General features: G+C 38.5%; 1 protein-coding gene across 50 annotated transcripts in view; it reads left to right on the top strand.

Moving 5' to 3' along the window:
• Positions 1–20,057, top strand: part of osa (trithorax group protein osa) — a 103,422-nt gene that overhangs the window by 70,491 nt on the left and 12,874 nt on the right. For all 50 annotated transcript variants that reach the window (XM_088194803.1, XM_088194791.1, XM_088194790.1 and 47 more), the window contains exons 4-5: positions 2,747–2,803; positions 19,766–19,886. In XM_088194803.1, coding sequence (XP_088050929.1) covers positions 2,747–2,803; positions 19,766–19,886 — 178 coding nt within the window. The remainder of the gene's footprint in view (positions 1–2,746; positions 2,804–19,765; positions 19,887–20,057) is intronic.

Genomic DNA, 20,057 nt, shown 5'->3' with positions numbered 1-20,057 from the left:
AAAGGAGGGTTAGTAAAGAAATGCCAATTGACATATCAGCTGTTACGAAAAACCCTTATCAAATAAGGCATCTTTTAATTAATATAAATGTATATATATTTATTTAATAATCTCGTTTATAGAAAGCGGGAGGGTGCAGATACAATAACGCAAAATAAATATCTGGCAGCTTTTCATTGCCGTTGTTAGAGCCCAAACTTTAGTGATAAATTATTGTCATAGCCCTATAATTTGCACAGAGATACTTGGCAAGGCATGTAAATAAAATTGGATCAGAATTGCTGGCTTATATTTTTCAAATCAAAATGTATGTATGTATGAGTATTCTAATATCCTAAGTTCTACTATTTCTCGCAGAAATTCAAGCTATGATGTCAGCACTGTAAATCAGACAGCTGTCAATAATCACATGTTTGCAACAACACATTTACGAAATGGATCGCTTAAACACTGCTCAACGCGTTAAAATTGTTAATTGTTTTACAAAAATAACAACTCCGTACGAACTGTGTATTTATATACTGAGCGAACTATTCGCAACGTAGTAAAAACAATTGAAGAGAAGCGTTAGAGATAGGGTAAGACCTATGCATCATCGTGGCGCCCGTTCAGCTGAGAATATTGCTGCTGAAAGTGAAAGTGTGGCCGTAGACACAAAATTGTCAATTTGTTGGCGTTCGCAGCTTTTGGGCTTTTTTTATGGCTCCTTTTGGCTCATTTTGAACCTGAACTTACACCTACACCCGTATAAAATTCAGATAACACAAGAGCTGAAACCCAGAGAGTGTGTTACAGCGGCAATAATTTGATTCTGATTTTTTAAAGAAAATCTTCTTTAATGAGACACATTTACACCTCTCTGGGTATGTTGCTAAGCAAAATTGCCGCATATGGTGCGAGGAAAATCATCATGTGATTCATGAGAGACCATTACATGTCCGAAGAGTAACTGTTTGGTGCGCATTGTGGTTGGGCGGCGTCATTGAGCCTAACTCTTTTGAAAACGATGAAGGTTGGGTTCACACAGCATCAATTGATTCGATTTTTTCACGTATACGAGTGAGCATTTCACACAGCGACAATTTGATTCGATATTTTAATGTTGGTGAGAGTCACGGCACGATGCCCATAATTCATTCCATTTCTCTTATATTGGTATGGACGATTGCGCAAGCAACGTTTCAAGAGGTTCTGGGTTCATCCTCTATTGAAAATTTGCCCACCACGATTAAAAAAAATTCTCAAGCCTGAGAAATGATGAACAGAAATTTTATTATTACTTTCGTATGTAGATAGCTAACTTTGATAATTTATTAGCAAAACTAAAAAATTCAACTCTGCCGCGTACAGATACAAATAAGAGGCTATGCATCAGTAGTAAAATTTCTTTAGTTACTGCAACTTGATCCCATAATATTCTTTTAAAATAGCTGTAGAGAATTATAAATGTACAAATATTGTTGAAATGAAACTTACATTTTAAAATTCTTAAATATGTTTTTATTATTATGTTAAAATTAAAATTAAGTAAATTGTATGACAATAAAAAAATAATAATTAAAGAGACAATAATTTTATAGCGAAAAAGATGACCGTCACATCAAAAAACTCAATATTTTCTTACAATAATATACCAAAATAAATAAAATAATTATATTCTATTAAACGAAACTTAAAAACACGACATTTTTACAACAAAAAAAAACGTTAAAAATTTCCCGTACAGTGACAGTACGGGAATATTTTTTCCCGAATACGGGATGTTTAACGCATGGCCTCTGTGTGAACAACGTAATACAAACTTCACTGCCACTGTTCTATTCGATAAAATCTCGTATGCGGTAAACGGGAAAAATATTGCTGTGTGAACCCAGCCTAACAGTCAATGGTTAGCGCTATAGACGCATGATAATCGATTATTTTTGGCACAAAATCGAAGATATTGATGCGGAAGACATGTTGTTCCAAAAAGACAGCGCAACTTGCCACACATTGGGTGCAACATTGGTTGTTTTATGTGAAAAGTTCCCAGGTCGCATTATTTCACTTTTTTGTGACAACGTAAAAACAACGTTGGAGTACCTAAAAACCAACATCCGCTAAGTTATAGCTGAGATACCGCCCGAAGTGTACGAAAGTCATCGAAAATTACATCGAAAGGATCGGCTGCTGCAAAAGGTCCAGAGGCGACCATTTAATTGATATTATTTTTCATATGTTCGATTAATAAAAATATCCGAATATGTCTTTCAATTTGTGGGTTATTTAAAAAAAATTCGGAAATTAAAGTTGGATTAACCTTTATAAAAAAAAGTTTTTTCTTAAACATTTTAGAGTGATGGAGTTATATAATACTTTAGGGTTTCGATTATTTAATTCCTTATAATTCTTTCGACGAAGTTTTTTAATGTTACTGATAAAACAAATTATTTTGATTTAATCTGTTTAGCTAACTCAAAAATAGGTTTTGTGATTTTTAAGATTAGTTCAGTCGACTGGGCTATAAATTTTCATTAAATTTTCACCTGATACAATAATAGTTTTATTTTAATTCCTACTATGGGTTATTTTATTTTTTGTATGTTCAGTAAATGTTTATTGCACACATCAATTGTATATTTGTTCATTTTAAAGTGTGCTATATTTGTTTTGTTCTAAACTGAACCATTGCGTGTCTATTTATATCCATTCATAAAATCAGCGTACCTTACATAATAATCACGCGTTTGTTTTGCTTTGTTTTCAGAATTACCCACCCAGACCGGGACAGGCGTCCACGCCGAACGCACATGATTCAGAATCGGTAAGAGATCGATCGACGCAGATTTTCATCTCGCGCGCGTGCGTCATCGTATGTGATCGAACCGGTTTTCCGGTTCGGTTTTGGCCGTGTCGTATAAATATATAAGAGAACGGATAACGGCTCATTTTTGATACGTTTCGCCAGAATAGAGCTTCCATTATGACCGATTAGCCTAAGTCGTAGCAGTCGGTCAGCGGCGACACACGCCGGCCGCTTATCGAAGGCTCTATATTTACTGGCGAGTCGACCCATCATATTTTATGCAGCCTCCAGTGGATCGCTGGCCTAGTTTTCTCCATTAAAATGTATGCGCCGCTCGTTCGAAACGTCCGGCCCCTTTTCGCCGGCTAGATATATACGCTTTGTTAATTTATTAACAAAATATCGAACGGACGCCGGGCCCGCGCGTTTAGCATATACACGTACAGCGGAACCGTGTTAGTTTGAATACCATATTATTTTAGATCTAACCAATAATAAAATATTTCGCAAACATCAGTTACGAGGAACTTGATGGCGCGAGCGTTATAGTCGTAACTGAGGTATAAGGGACGCGATCGTGAACTGGAGTATATGTAAAGTGACCACGTTGAGTAATAATTAATATCGATTGTGAATATATTCCGGCCCTTATGAAATCATTCAAATGGATTGTTGAAACTTTAGATAGTATGTTATGGTCGAACGTATTTTAATCAATAGGGCACGTGAGCATCTGCTAACTCCATAAATGCCAATCTTCATCAGGGTTAAATGCTTAATTTAAAGTTTCTGAAGTGGTAGCCTCGTGAGACCAAATTAGAAATAATGTCGCGGAAGTTATTGTGACTGAAATGGCAGTTCTTTGCTACTGCAGCGCAATCTAGAAACAATTGAATCAATTGTATTAAAATTTATTTTTATAAACTGCTCAAAGACTTTGACATTGATTTAGTTTGATTTAATTGTCGAAGGTCTTATGTAACTAATACATTGGGTTTGAAAACACGAGCATAACATCCAAACAATCTCCTTGAGTAAGTTCAGTATCTTCGCAAATTAACTTCAAAGTAACAAATATTCTCAACTCCCATAAAGTTCCTTCGCAGTATTTCCACGAAATCTAGATAAATCGAATTTCTCATCTGAAAGTTTTCGCCTTAGTTGTTTTTCATAACAATTAACGAGCTTCCACTGTGGTTCTTGTTTATTATCATTTTTATGCCCGACGGACGTACGCGCTTTCTTCGCCTTTCTCTCGCTACGAGGAGTCGCGCAGCGCCCCGGCGCTTTTATGGCTCCGTAGCAGAATTAGCGGCCGTAAAGTTTTACCTGCCGTAATCGTGGCAGTAAAAACGCATTCGCGAACGTCGGACCCCGGCCGTTAAACGCTTTTATTGAATTATTCGTTGCCGAACCCCGTCGCAGATGCGAACGTATCTGCTTTATCTCTGTCTATATACTCTTTTTTGAATCTGCCTTGTGCCGTCGAGTCTCGGAGAGATTATATAGATAGTCTTTTTGCCCCTGCGACCCTTGATGCAGTAGTAGCGCTCGGAGAGTGTGCTCTAGCCTCGTTCGCCGTGTAGTGTGTCTTCGCATAAAGTAAGCAGATTATGACACGTTCGCCGTCTCGGCGATGTGCCCCTATGCAAAAAGCGCATTATCATCTACATACTATGCGGTTACTTTACTTTCTACGCCAGCTTTATTTGCCCCGCTGCCGCTGCAGCTGCGGCCCGCTCGGCAATAATGCACAATTTGCCCTTTTCTGCAATGACGCAGCGCTATGTAATACAGCGAGCGCATTCGTACAGTTTTTATGATGGCGCGTGACGGATAAAGAGAGTTTTTTGTGCCTCGTCGTCGAATTCGCGACGTGTTTGAGCGCTGTGTGAAATTCAAATTCGTTGAGAATATATAATGCATCATCAAAGAAGCAAATGATTTAGTTGTATATGTGCATACAACTGTTTTATTTTGCTACTTCACTAAAACACTACAAATAAAACGGTAAAAATAGACAAACGGTATTGTTGCTATATTGACACAATGATAGACGAAAATTGTGCATTGACTCCTCCACTTTAACACAAGTCAATAAAACGGACTATGCCAAGTTACCGATCGTTCGTAAGATTTTTTGACTTCCTAAAAGTGAGAATTTGTCTGAAATACATTTATACCGAATTTTTACAAAAAAAATCTTCACTTCTCACAAGTCAAAAATTCACGTCAAAAGCAATAAAATCACGCCGTCGCCGTAGTAGTAAACATTCGGTGTAATCTCCATTGAAAATTTTTAGGTACATTATAAAAATTATTATAAATAACTGAAAATTTTATATTGAAAATATAATTTATTCAAGAAACGCGATTCAATTTAAAAATAAAAATCAACATTATTCTTTAACCCTTTGAGCGTTATTGCCGTACATGTACGGTGGTCGATCTTTCACTGTTTTGAGATACCCCAGATAGTTACATATTTATATGTATAACTGAAGAAATAAGAAACATTACATTTATGTAATATTTTTTTTATTTGCAAAAACAATTATCACTTCTCAGAAGGCAAAACATTATAAAGGTCAATCCGCAATTTTTACTAGTAAAAATATAATTTATCTGCCAGGTTCTATTAAATTATTTGATTTCAACTTTTCTATATGTACTAATATGTACATTTACATACTTTAATGTTTCCGTGAATATATATTTTTCAGTGAAGTTATATTTTCACTTGTGAAGTCCAAATACTTTTTCACCAGTAAGATATTTACTAGCGAAAATATAATTGAACTACTAGTGAAATTATATGCTGCTCTAAAATGTCTATGAAACGCGATTTGACGGTTGCGAAACGTCTATTTTCTGTTGAAATCCAAACCTAACCTAAGTATATTTTTAGCAAGTCCAAAATATAAACTAAGCTAACCCATCTCTCATGGGAAAATAAGCGTAAGAACAAATATAGACACGTCGCATCTCGACAGTACATCTGCTTTTTAGATATTACACTGTTTTAGAAATATGATGGTTATCCTTACCTATATTACTACGTACTTCTGATAGAAGAGTATTGGTCAGTGTATTCAAACTGAATTTTGGTCAATAGGGGGGCGCAAAAACAATTGTCACTTCTGAGAAGGGATAATTGTTTTTTTTTATAAAAATTTGGTTTAGATGTGCTTTATTCGATTCATTTATTGAAATACTATTAATCTTAACCCTTTGAGTAGTTTCGCTGTACATGTACGGTGGTCGATCCTTCACTGTTTTGAGGTACCTCAAATAGTTATATATTTACATATGCATATAACTGAAAAAATAAGAAATAAAAACATTATATTTATATAAAAAAAAAATATTTGTTTCAATGTAAATGTTTTTATAAAAAATAATACCAATAAATTAAACGGTACAAAATAAATGAACATAACAAAAAATATTAAGAACCTCTACATTGCTATAAAAAAACTCACAAAAACCGAATAATATATAATAAAAAAATATGTAAAATTAATTAACGAAATTTAATAATAGAAAAGTGTTGCAATAAATTATTGGAACATACTAATATGTAAAATAAATCAAAGTAATAATTATAATTTTTTTTTTTCTATATTTTTTTATAGATGAAATATAAAATAATAATTTTAAAATGTGTAAAAATTAGCTTACCACATACTCAAAAGGTTACTATATGTGAACTGTTCTAAAATAGCATGCTATTTAAAATAAACTAAAATACATAATTTAACGCGTTAGAATATAATTATTGAATTTCATAAAATTGTATCAATTCTCAGAAAATACTTTAGTGTTTTCATTATTGTTGTGCAATTTCATTTTAATGCAAAAACACCCGCAAGCTACTATTGTCAAAAACAATGAAATGATTTGCTTTTTTGCCAGTGTAGTACTATGTATTTTTGATTCATTAGTATAGTTATAACAGTTACTAATAAATATACAATTATTTTCCCTTTGTTTTATTATGTTAAATAATTTTATTTATTTTGTGCTATTGTATTGGGTGTTTAATTTATATATTGTAATATCTCAATCAGAACCTTTCATAAGTAAGTCTGATAATTGCTCATCAAATATGAGTATAATTATCATAATCCTAGGTAGGTTGTTGCACATAAGCTCACAAAGTTATTATTTTATCTCGCCTTGTCCCGAACACAAAATTTGTTGTGTGATTTGTTCTAGCCTTTATGAATAATGGAAAATTAAACTTGCACTAAATTTTATCAATGCATATTTTATTGCGTGTATATGGCGCAGTGTAGAGAGTATCGTACTTGCAAGTGCAATTATGATGTTGATTTGACGTAGGCAGTGACATTAATATGATTTTAATTGCATGCGGACGCTGAAAATAAACCACATGGAAAGTGGAAATGATCAATAAATACATACGTATAAAAAAGCTTTCATTAAAATCGTACAGAATTTACAACCAAATTACGGCAATATAAAATAAATATTTCCGTACGATGGTATCGTTTTTATTATCATTATTCCTTAATAAATAATAAATAAGATATTGACTTTACACGTTCATTGTAAAAAATTATTGCGAGAGGCAGACGCCAAATTCGATTGGCTACGTTCTTTGAAGCCCTAATCCTGCGTGAGCGGTAATCGTCGTTACGGCCGCGAGTAATTAAATTTCATATCCGCCCCCCGTTCTTCCGCAGCCGGCGGCTACCCCCGCGGGGGACCGCTCCGGAGTCCTGCGGCGTCAGCGTCCGCCCCCGCGGGGCTGTGTACGTAATTCGCGACCCTCGGTTCGGCCCCGTTTGACAGATCTTGTTTGTCGGGAACAAACATACCGAAGAGAAGAGAGAGAGAGTGAGTGAGGGGAAAGGGAGCATGTCGATGTTTTATTAGGTCGTTGGATGAACTTCAAAATTCAATTCAAATCGTAAAATCTAAACTGAAACATAAAGATAATTTCATTATGTTTTAATTTATTTATTTTAATTAAATTTCAGACCATCGCGACGAATGTGTCACGGTGGTTAAAAAACAACACATATAGTACACTAAAAAATTAAATAAAAATAATACATATTATTTTTATTCTTTGATAATACAGAAAATTACATGCGTTTTTTACGGTATAAATCACCGTACATAATTCAATATGTTAATTGACATTAACGTACTTTTAAGAATGTAAGACGTTCGGTCATGTATTTTTATAAATTGTACCAGATGCGTCAATCACGATCGACCAGTCGACCGCCAAGTTGTTTGTAATCGCCCGCGTTTATATTAGAATAGAATTTATTAATTATATTAGTATAAAGGAACATAAGCTATATCTGACGATTTCACCATCAATAATTACTGTAACAAGTCGCCCGCAGGAATTAAAAGTCTGGGTACCCCTGATTACATTATAACATAATACAATGTAGTAGTGTCTTTAAAGCAATAAAATCGTACCGTAACAGCGTGAACGGTCGGATATTATTAATTACTAACTATTGAGTTTCATGTCGTAATTGAAAAATAAATCAACATAGTTTCTTCGACAATAACTAGAAGATTACCCTCATTTTACAATCTTATTTTTGTTTTTACATTTGTAATATTATCAGTCAAATATAGCTTTTTATTGTTTTGAATACCGTATTGCATGACATCATTTATGAGATTGGGAAATCTGAGGAAACCTTCTGATGATTTCCCAGAAACAGCTCATGTCTTTACAGACGTATACCACTGATCTGTCGTGTTAGTTATTTTCTTATTATTAAATGTAATATCCTATATTTACAGTTTTAATATGTTTAAAAAAATTCGCGATGGATCACGCATAAGTGCGTCTTTTTTGGCGACTTTAGCCATGGTACTCTTTTGTCATAAAAAAATAATCAAAATCAATAAAAGTTAAAATTTGTTACCGCTTATGTCACAGATGTATTTTGATGGATCATTGAATAAATAAACTAGTGTTTATGAATATGTTCACGATTAATCAACAAAAAGTAGATTAAGAAGAATGCACATAACCGCCTAACCTTTTATATTACGGGAAGTCACTGTTCCACTATCTATAGCTAATATGGCGTGATATCGATTCATTGTTTGAAAAGAAGAATTCCGCTTTTTTATTTTGCTCGTAGCAGCGATAGTAAACCTTGACCAGTTTGCGTGCCATAAAATAACTTACCATTAAAGTAAGTACGCATTGTTTAAATCTCTCGATAATAGAAAAGTATTTCAGTAAAAATCTAAGAAGTCAGTCCAATGTTAAGATTTTAATTATTATCGCCATGAAATATTAGTGCTTTATATTGTTACAATAAAATTTTCTTTTGATTCAACAATGCATTGTAGCTATTTATTGATCTCTTCAATCATAAGAATCTGATTCTGGCTAAGCGCGTTTATTTACTATTTTTCCCAAAAAAATAGGATATTGCCGCCTATGCTTTTCGTACCCCCTAATACAGTTCGTTTTTTGTCCGGTGCATCATCGTCGTATTATGCCCGAGGTCGCCCCCCGTCTCTCGCCCCCTCCGCTTTAATTTCACGTTTTTCGTCTCTCGCCGCGCGAGTTGTTGCAACCCCTGTTTTTTTAATAATTCCCTCGCGCGCGCTGTGGGGCGAGTGGAGCTCCGCTGTCGTTCGTCCCCCGTGTACACGAAAAAACCAAACAAAGGGAATCGTTCGACGGCGGGAATTCTGCGCTGCGTGCTGAATTATATCCATGATAATATTTCTTCCCTCGCTTGGAGTTTTCAGCTTTGCGCTGTTCGAATTAATTTACCTCCTTTTCAGAGTGACGCGTGGGAAAGGAAAAGCGTTCGCCACACACACTATAAATAATATTCAAAATCGCTGCCGCTCACTTCTAACGATTTTAAACATAATATATTTAATCTACGTATATACCTATCAACTGCGCGTTCTTGTATTTTCACCGAAGCACAGTAATGAGCGAGTTCTGAAAGAGGTGCTGGTTTTGTACGGAAAGCAAGCGTCACAGCGGCCGTTCCATACAAAACGTTCCACTCATTCCACTTTTTATTCAAATTTTACCGTATTCGAGAAAGTAGAATTAATAGTGTGGGTTGTCGAGTCCATAATTCGACCGTAAAGTATAAGAATATTTTACACAAAAAACCTAAACTTTGAGTATTATATATATGGGTATTATTCGCAATCTGAGTAGTTATTTTCGTTCGTTTTTTTTATTTAATTATATGAGTGCTCTGTTTTAAATTTATAACAGTTATATATAACTATTTTTCCATAAATACCATTACATACACTATAGAAATAATTACAAACATCCAGTCACATAGCAATACTATTTTATTTACAATTAATTGATATACATATTCAATATAATAAAAAAATTGAGCTACAGGAGACATTTGTCAATTGAAACTATAATTAAAACTATTTTTTTAAAACATTTATGGGTGTAGAAAAAGTGACAACTTTAACCCTTTGAGAAGTATATCAAAAGCCGGGTTTTTAAAAACAACGAAATACAGAAGCCAATGGAACTTCCTATTCGGCTTTCTGAGTCAAAATAATTATTGAATTGGCTCAAATAATTTGCTCACGCTTATTTTAGCTAGATAATGGACCCGCCGGAGTACAATTTACTCGATTTATAAATGTAAGGATTTATATTCGGCTCATCAATGAGCTCGTCATACGTGTGTTTTCGGCGATAGCTACGAGGAGCTGGTTCAATTCGCGTATACGATTAATATTGTCGGATAGGTAATTTCAGCTGTTAAATTATGTCACATTTATTTCATATATTTAGTTAGCTATCATTATAAATTCATAAATATACATCACGAAAGCGGTAGTGCAAAGTGACAGTTTCAGATAGCAGCGTTGTTTGTGCGACATGTGGTAGAGCGTCGTCTTAAAGGGAATTGGCCTGCATTGACCAATCTCCGCTGCTCAAACGCTCCCACATAAATTCGTCCAATTGGTTGCAGTAGACATCCGCTGTAATCGATTGACCAGGTTTCATCAAGCTGCAGTGGCCATCAATACATTCACAATGCCCAACGCTTACGATTGTCAAAAATAATTTATTTAATCAAAATATGCCGTGACATATATTTCAACGCTGGTTTAATCCATGCGGCACCCAGCTATCCAGCTTTTTTACTTTACCAGTTTAGTGTTGAAATATTATTATTTTATTTTTTATTTTTCGAACCAGCTTCAGTTCATTGTTAATCCACCTAGTTCGTCTAATTTTTGCGTTCATTATTCGCTAAATAACTCGTTAACATCAGGTAATCACAAATCAAAGGGACGCCATTTCAATTTTTTTCTGAAGAGGGTTAGAAAGTTGAAAAAAAAATATTACATGGTATTTCATTAAATGACATGCATTTTCCGGCCAAATTCACTTCAAATCAATAAAATCGTGCCGTCGCAGATTTTATTGCTTTTGACGTGAATTTTTGACTTCTGAGATGTGATAATTGTATTTGCGCCCTCTTATTGACCAAAATTCGGTTTGAATAATATACTCTTATATAGAAAGTCGTAGTAAAGCAAGGATAGTTATAATGTTTTTAAAATATAGTGTATATCGAAAGTGCAGGCGAACTGTCGGTCTGTACTTCTTCTGCTGATTCCCCTCTGAGAGATGAGTTAGTTTAGTTTGTATTTTGGGCTTACTCTAAAACTATAATTTGTTTTAGAACTTTCATTAGGTTAGGTTTAGTTTAGAACAACAAATCCACGTTTCGCAACTGTCAAATTAAGTTTCATAGACATTTTAGAGCAGCATATAATTTCACTGGCGCCTGTCAGTTAAATTATATTTTCACTTCACTGAATAACACACATTTATACATTGCATATGAATAAATAATATATATATATATATATATATATATTACTACGCATGGAAAAATTGAAATCATATAATTGTATTAGCACCTGCCAGATAAATTATATTTTCACTAATAAAAATACTATGTATTCCGGTACAATTTCGCTGAAATTACATATTTTAAAAAATATTTTCGGAATAGATTCGAGACCGTTTTTTTTAGATGTTATTTGAGGGATAACTTGAGAATTTCTGGTTTAGAATCAGGAACGTCATTTTAACTTTTTCTAGGAGGGGGGGGGGGCAAAAGTTGACTAGTCAGTATTTCGATTTCATTTAGATTTATAGTATTACATTAAATGACATTTCTGACCAAATTCAAGTGGGGCTAATCAAATCGCTATGCGATTTAACGCCCTTGAAGAACTTAAAAACCAACATTTGTAGTTATAGCCTAGATACCGCCCGAAATGTACGAAAAAGTTATCGAAAGGTTCAGCTGCTGCAAAAAATCCAGATGCGGCCATTTAATTTATATTATTAAAAATTAATGAAGTATCATTTTTGATTAACCACTTTTCAGTCACAATACTTTTAAAAAAATGACTCAAAAATATCTGGCTCGGAACCACCCTTTCCTATGCAGCGGAATAAAAAATGCAACCGTTGTAAAACATTCGTACAAATTATATTTTCAACAAAAAAAGGTGATGATAATTTTCTCGAGAAATTTGCTGGAGTTTGAGTTAACTCGAGTATGACCGGGAAAGGGTTTTAAAAAAAAATCCGTTGATGTCTTCAAATTTGTGTTTTTTTTTTAAAAAAAAAGTTCGGAATCTGAAGTCGAATCATTTTTTATATATTATATATGATATCCTTCAGCATGAACAATGTATTACAAAAATCAATCGTACAACTGAAGGACTACTTTCGATTAAAATAAAACATTTAGCCTAATTAATCCTCGTGACGTTATAAAATAATAAATATATAACAATTGATCCGTAAATATTGAGTAGAATTAATTTATTTAAAGAAAATTTGTTGTACGTAAATGTAAAAACAAACCATGGATAACAATTCACACATCTAGGTTTTGAGCGGCTGACACACACATCTAGGTTTTGAGCGGCTGACACAGACTAGTCAAAAAATTGTTTCCAAAATTCATCGATCCAGGTAATATGCTTATGTATTACTAAATCTTTTTACCGTAATATATATTTATATAAGTATCTCTGAGTAACTAATGATATAAAATACTGGAAATTTTATCATCAAGTTATTTAAAATGGCTTCAGAAAATAGATTGAGCATGACGTCTTTGGACTTCTAAATGTTAATAGTTAAGTATTTAAAGCCATTACTTATAGTAAGTATGTACCAGTAAATCATGAGATATGAATAAGAGATTCTGAATTCTTGATTTTTTTGGTATCATAAGACGCGGTAGGGTTCTAGCGATCGATTACTCGTAGTGTACGATTCTGACATAATTTTACATACTATGTTATTTTGACACAACAGCTGTTTTGAGCTTAGGTATATAGAGGGGACGCGAAACAGGAATGGAAGCAAAAAGGCACTGTTATCTTTCGCTGTATAGCGAAACCGTAGCGGCAGAGGGTCGGACGTGTCGAGTGTGTAGTAAATAGCAATAATGACGCTCTCGAAGCGCCCGTCGACGACCCCTGGTCGTTCGTTGCATGCGCTCGCCGTCCCGCGACGGACTTTGCATTGCGAGTGCACTGCTCCCCGCTTGCATTTCCCTACCGGCGCACTTTATTATATTGAATAATATAAAAGCTAACTCTACACACACACAACCTGCGGCGCAGTCTTTCGAGCCGAATGCGGCTCGTCGCAATTCGTCGTAGCGCTTCGATTCTTTCGCCCGCGTCTGCAATTTTCCGCCGCTTATTAAATTAAAATATTCTCGGCGCGTATATACGCGCGTGTATGTGTGTTTGTGTGCGCGCGCGTAGCAGTCCGCCATGGCTACATAGCATGGGGTTCGACGACGACGGCGCACGCGCACTCGCAGGGGGGCGAAGCGCCATCGACGAGGCACCCCGCGGGACGCATATTCCGCTCGCGGCAGCGCGCTCTACATTCACGTGTATTATTATTATATACCTAGGTATGTATAAATTTGTGTATACGACGAGGCGAGTTTTTGCCGACTCGGTTAAATCGTTAATTATTATCGTTTATTTCCTCGGCGGAAAAAAAAGTTTCGCAAATACTACGAGGGAGCGCGACTTTTCTCTACACATACCCACTACACATACGCGTAACCCTTCCGTTCTTCGCTCGAAAACTTTTCGTCTGTAACGTCAACTCGCATCGGAACGCGCGCGTGTATAAAGTAGGGGAGCGGCACACGAGACGCTCGCTATTAGTAACGGTAGATGCCGTCGTATATAAATTCAATTTAATTTGACGTCGCATTCGCGCTCTTTTGAGCGTGGTAAAAACGTCGAGATGGCGCTTTTCATGCGATCTTCAACCACCTGACGCCGTTAATTGACAGTCTTCTCGGGGAGGAAATTGACCGTTTACTACTCGGCTAGGTACAATCGAAAACGCGTCATCCTACGCCCGGTTTCTTGGAACCTGTGACGAATCAACTCCGTCCAAAACAGTGAGTCAAAAGCGGCGAAAGTCACCGCTTACGAATTGAAGGCCGTGGATTTTAATCTCACACGAACTAGTATTTTTTTCAATTTTCTATCGTATCTGGGAAGATCGTAACTAATTATGTTTCAGATAGAAAAACTATGAATTAAGTTTTTCTTATCTTATTGCTAGATATCCGTAGAAGATATGACAATTTTCGATTTTGGTGTATCAGTGAAAATATTTGGGTCATATTTAACCCAGATATTTTCACTGTATTGAAATATGAAGTATACCAATCATATTTATTTTAATAAATTGATAATGATAATATCACTTGACTTGCAAAAGCGAACTGAATTGACTCCCACCAAATTTCTTCGTCCCTTTTTTACTAACGAATATTGATACAAAATTTAAAACAGACGTATAGGTCTTCCAGTTTTTATGTGAAATAAAAACACGTTTTAAACTAACACAGCGTTATCTGAACACGATACCTGAAATCTGATTATGTCAAAACTTCAAGGAATCTAAAACCTCCCTAAACTTCGTGCGTGTGAGGTAATATGTATTCCAATTTTACGTAAGAGTTCTTAGTTCGTCGGTGACACGCAATTGTACTCATTACTACGCGTCGGCAAGAATTTAATATTAAAATGCGTGCTTCTCATTTCACTTTTTAACTGCAGTAAAATAATAAATTCACAGTTGCGTTAAAATAATTCGATCTAGGTTTTTGTACGTTTCTGTAAGTCAAAACACGTCATAACGACGACCTTGTCAGAATGAATGCCCCTTTACTTTTCGACTAAATACCGCCTCGACTAAACAACATCGACGAGAAATAAAACTACACTGCATTCAATCCGCTCCTGTCGTGAAACGGTCAACTTAAAATAAACCGTTCCCATGAAAATCGAAGCTTTCGACTGTCAAATCCCCGATACCCCACATACGTACTTTTGTTGTATTCGACGGCACGTTTTCGATCGGGGCCCACGTGCACGCGTTCCTCTCCTTCGCCCTAGGGGGCGTTTCGGGCCGGCGGATCTCCCGTTTCTCCCCCGTCACTCGCATGCTTTCCCTAATTCGGTGACGTCACAGACGGGCGGATGACGCCGGGAGAAAGTGGAAACGGCGCTCTATTTATAGAGGGCGAACAAACGAGAGTCTTTATCGCGACGCCGCACGAATTACGACGTCGAGAGGATTCCCTCCGAGATCTTCGCACTATATACACATATATGTACGCGAGATGCTCAAATGCATGTCAGAATTTAACGTTATAGATTTGCATTGAATTTGAAAAATCCTGTACGATTACTATTTTTAGTCTAGATGGAAACTATGTGATAATACACGTTTATGTGACCGCGCAGCGTGAAAATTTGCGACTTTGAAAATTTTTAGCCAGAATTTTAGCCTCAAAGTACATTTTTTTTATTATAAACTTGAATGTAGTAAAAAAAATAGTATTTTTTTAAACTAATGGTGTTAAAACGAGGCATTTCAAACTTCCTTCTGTAACGTCATTCAATTTTTGCAATTTTTTCAGTGGCAAAATCTGTTAAATAATCAAGGAACAAAAATTAAAATAAAACACACGTTTTGCAATTACAAATTATTATTTATATACATGTCGTCATTGCGCGGCAATATTGTTTTTGAAGCTTTTGAGAAAAATCTCGCTGAGCAACTAAATGTCGAAATTTTGTTAATTTCCTCACTGCGCAACTAAATATTTTATATGCAAAGGGATTTTCAAAGCAACATCGAGATCATAGCCTTCCACCCAATACGCGAAATATTAAAAACACTATACAATATTTGCGTTAACACAGTCAGTTCAAGAGCTATTCATTTCATCATTGTTCATAATTGAAAAAGATATGGAAGTTTGGGTTTACGATACGGATATACGTTCGATATACTTATCATTAATTATTATTTTCAGCTACGAAGCTTTGAAATATACGTAATAAATAATTCGAAGCCGTTTCTTAGTTTGACCACCCTTAATCTAAGCTAATGTTACACGTTTAATATTACCCTATTGAGTCGACAAGACATGTGTTGATTGTTTTGCGGTCTTAACTTTGGAAATTTTTACCTTAATTTGAATAGTGACAAGTCGACTAAATAAGGATAGTGTCCCGTGATAATTGATGTAATTTTTTGCGAATTATCCGTAGAATTTAAACCATCATTCGCGATCTACTAGTCGAATATGGATCGCTATTTGGCCTTACTGTTAAAAAGTATTTTTACTAAAATTTGTCGTATAGTTCGTTTGAAATGTACGACGGAGTTGTTACTGTCTTTCTTATATCTCGAAGGTTATGCATTTGAGCTTTACATAATTCGCTACCGCTTAAACATATTTTGACATTAACCACTATCGTCACAATAGATCCGCAGCTGTCGAGGGGTCGCCCCCGGGAGAGACGCAGCGTCTTCGTCGAGCGCCGCGGGCTTAAAAGAAAACACCTGTTACTGCGGTCCTCGGACACGAACGACTCACCTGTCCGTCGCAGTCCGGATGAAAGTCGTAAAAACGTAAAACGTCCCGTCGACTAGCGCTTCGCGGGTTGAATGCGCTCAGGCGGACCGGCGCGTCGCTATCGATTTCGCTTTTTCCTCTTCCGCCCCCGGTCGGCCGCCCGCGCGATAATTAACGTCCGAAAACGCGCGTTTCAGATACAAAAATGAAAAATCCGATCGCAAAGTCGTCGGTCTATCGCGGCGGATTCGCGCGGAGCGATCGACCGCTACGGCGTAGCGGTCGATCGCGAGACCCCGAGCGGTCGCCGAGATTCCGAAAAGGCGCATACTTTATCGCCCGGCGGCCATGACCTACGCTCGCTCCTCGGTAACCCTTTTTCGGCAGGCGGGGCGCGGGGGGGAGGTAAACAAAACGACGGGTCCCGGGCCCCCGTTATCCGAATGATAAACAGCTGTTCGACTCGCTCGGTATGCTAATTGTTTTTTCCCCGGCGGTCTCTCGCTCTCGTCGCTCCGAACTTTTCTTCCCGCGGTCCGCGGATTCGAGCGGATCGGTTTTCCACCCCGGTCGAGTCGACGACTCCGAGCGACCGCGAGAGTCGAGAGTTCGCCTCGACCCTTTTCGCGACGTTCGCTATAATTGGAATTCCTCCTCGTTCGAGAGCGCGACGCGGCGTCGCCGAAATAGCTCCGCGCCTACGCCGAAGAACGAACCGACGGTCTTCTCCTTCGGGGCTCGAAGACACTTCTCTCCGGCGATTCCGCGCCTATTTGGATTTTTGACGTTTTCTTTATCGTCGTTTTTATCGCGCGAATTGCGAATAACGCTGCGTCGTAAACGATGATAAAAAGCGGATCGACGCGATACTGCTTCTAAACGTCGCATTCTACGCATTTTCTGTGTTAATTCTACTTACTATACTACTTATAATATAAAGTAAATAGAAATATCCCATACTATGTTCACTTCTGAAATTCGCATTATGAATCATTTCGAAAAAAATATCTACACAATTATTCCGCGCTTTCTTTCAGTGACTAATCTGTTTTAGGACGTTTGTGATCGTTTACTACTGACCCAAATAAAGAGGTAGTGCTCTATCCAAAATGAGAGTTTTCTTGATTGTATTATAATTATCGACTGATCCACATTTCGAAGGTTTTGCTAGATTGCCTTTATTTAAATAAGGAGAGATAACACAGCAGCTTCTTAAAAACGATTCTATCATAACTTCACGACTTGGCGAATCGTGTCGTCTGGTGAATCAAGAACGTTTGCAACCCTTCGACTATATGTTTTTAAGTTTTGCAGATTATCGAATCAGATTTTATTTTTCACCAAGCTACGCGCGTGCCATATAATATATGTAAATATAAACACGAATTAAGTCAGATTATTTTTTCTCCTATCGATATATCTTTAATTTGTCACCCAGTGTCTACGAAAAGGGTGATAATTCACGTATCGAAAACTTCAGATTTATCACCGTTCATTCGTTTGCTCCATAATCACTGTCGACAGGCTCTAGGAAGTGGAAGTTTTTATGCTTCTCGAAGGCGGCGACAAAGTCCGTCGAATCTAAAATTATTTTGTCCATGAACTTCTTCGGAAGATAAGCAACGTCGACATACTCGTCGCTCCTATGAGTAGAGAACCGCATTACCGCAGGTATCTAATTTCGGTTCTTTGATCTTATATTTATCAGCGATATACACATCGCAACCCGCTGCCCTTTCTAAAGCATAGCCGAGTGCATCATTTTATAGATCTCTGCCCGGCAAGATTCCCTTATAGATTGAGGGTTTAAACGAGCAATATTTTAAGGAATTCGCCAAAATTTGCGAGTCACTTGAACAAATATATGGTCGATTCTCGTTTTGCGCTATACGTTAGTTCGTAGCATCCTCGAATATTGGTCTATTGTCTGGAATCCTAGCGAATTTAAGTACTCTTTGTTGTATGTTGGGTGGTGGAATCGACGATCTGTCACAATATGTTTTCGAAACATTTTATGTAGGATAAGTGCGCATTGGGTCAGTCAGTTTCGCGTCGTTCCATAAGCTACCTTTTATTATAGGGCTGTACAATGCAAGGAGAAGGGGGTGATTGTTGATTATTTATGGTAAATAGCAATATCGGCAGTCGGGTCGGCGCCGGAGTCCCTTCGGTCGGTTATTTATAGCGCCGGCTCGAGGTAGGTCGGTGACGGGCGACGGTCGACCGTCGACGGATCTCGGATCGAACTCGCGGGGGTCGATCAGCTGTTGCGATCCTCCGTCGTCCGACCGCGAGCGCGAGCGCCGGCCTCGTTCGCCCGCTCGCTATCGCGGATCTAATTCGGTCGATCGACCGCCGACGAGCGCTCCGAACTCGGCGCGCGGCGACCCCACTCGCGGCGCTCTCCGCTGCCCTCGGAGCGCGAGTCGGAGCGGCCGCCCGCGCTAAGGCGACGCTGCCCGCACCGTGCCGCGCGCTTTCGAACGCGCAGAGCCGGCTCGGAGGCGCCGCGTCCGAGGAATCGTCCTCGTCGGTCGGAGACCAGGAGCGATTCGCCGTAGCCGCCGCCGTCGTCGAGGTTCGCGCGGTGCCCCCTCCATCGCCGCGCGCCGACGAGCGGCCGCCAGTCGCGCTCCGTCCGCCGGCATGCGAGACTCTAGCGGCGCGCCCCCTACGTTTCGGGACCTCTAGGACGGTCACCCTACCGTCGCGAGCTTGGCCCCGTCGCGCGGTGAGTGCCCGTCGACGTCGACAACAGGTGGCTCGTAATCTCGCTCCTCGCCTCCTTCGCGCTCCTCGTTCGCGGCGAGCGACCGACGGCGAGGGGCGCGAGGCCCGCGGACCGCGAGCGCCGCGATTCGGGACGCCGACGAGCCGCCGCCGGAGCGCGGAACTCTCGCCGCGCGCGCTCTCTCCGCCGTGTGTTGTACTTAGCGCAGTGTAGTGTAGCGCGGCGCGGCGCGCTTTTCGCGGGAAACTCGAATGCGAGCTGACGTTTCGCTTCGTTCCGTTTCAGGAGCTGACGGGGCAGAACAGCAATGACAGCAGCAGCGGAGGCGGCGGCGGCGGACCTCCGGTGAGGCCGTCGCCCAGCCCCACCGGCTCCGGAGGATCGCGGTCCATGTCGCCGGCCGTCGGTGAGCGCCTCTACGGTCTAGGACGCCGTCGAACCAGACGGGATTCCCCGACATTGACCCACATTTCTGTGTGCGAAACCGCCGCGGGGGCCGCCCCGTCCCCTAGCGACCCCCTCGTTGGGAGACGGGCCCTCCCCCCGCGTCGAGGGGTCGGGGAGTCGGGCCTCCTCT

Source organism: Plectrocnemia conspersa, unplaced genomic scaffold (assembly GCF_051122295.1).
Source record: "Plectrocnemia conspersa isolate PC_06_02 unplaced genomic scaffold, ASM5112229v1 ptg000010l, whole genome shotgun sequence".
NCBI classification, from domain to species: domain Eukaryota; kingdom Metazoa; phylum Arthropoda; class Insecta; order Trichoptera; family Polycentropodidae; genus Plectrocnemia; species Plectrocnemia conspersa.
Note: the sequence above shows the minus strand (reverse complement) of the source record. Positions and strands in the feature narration are given on the sequence as shown.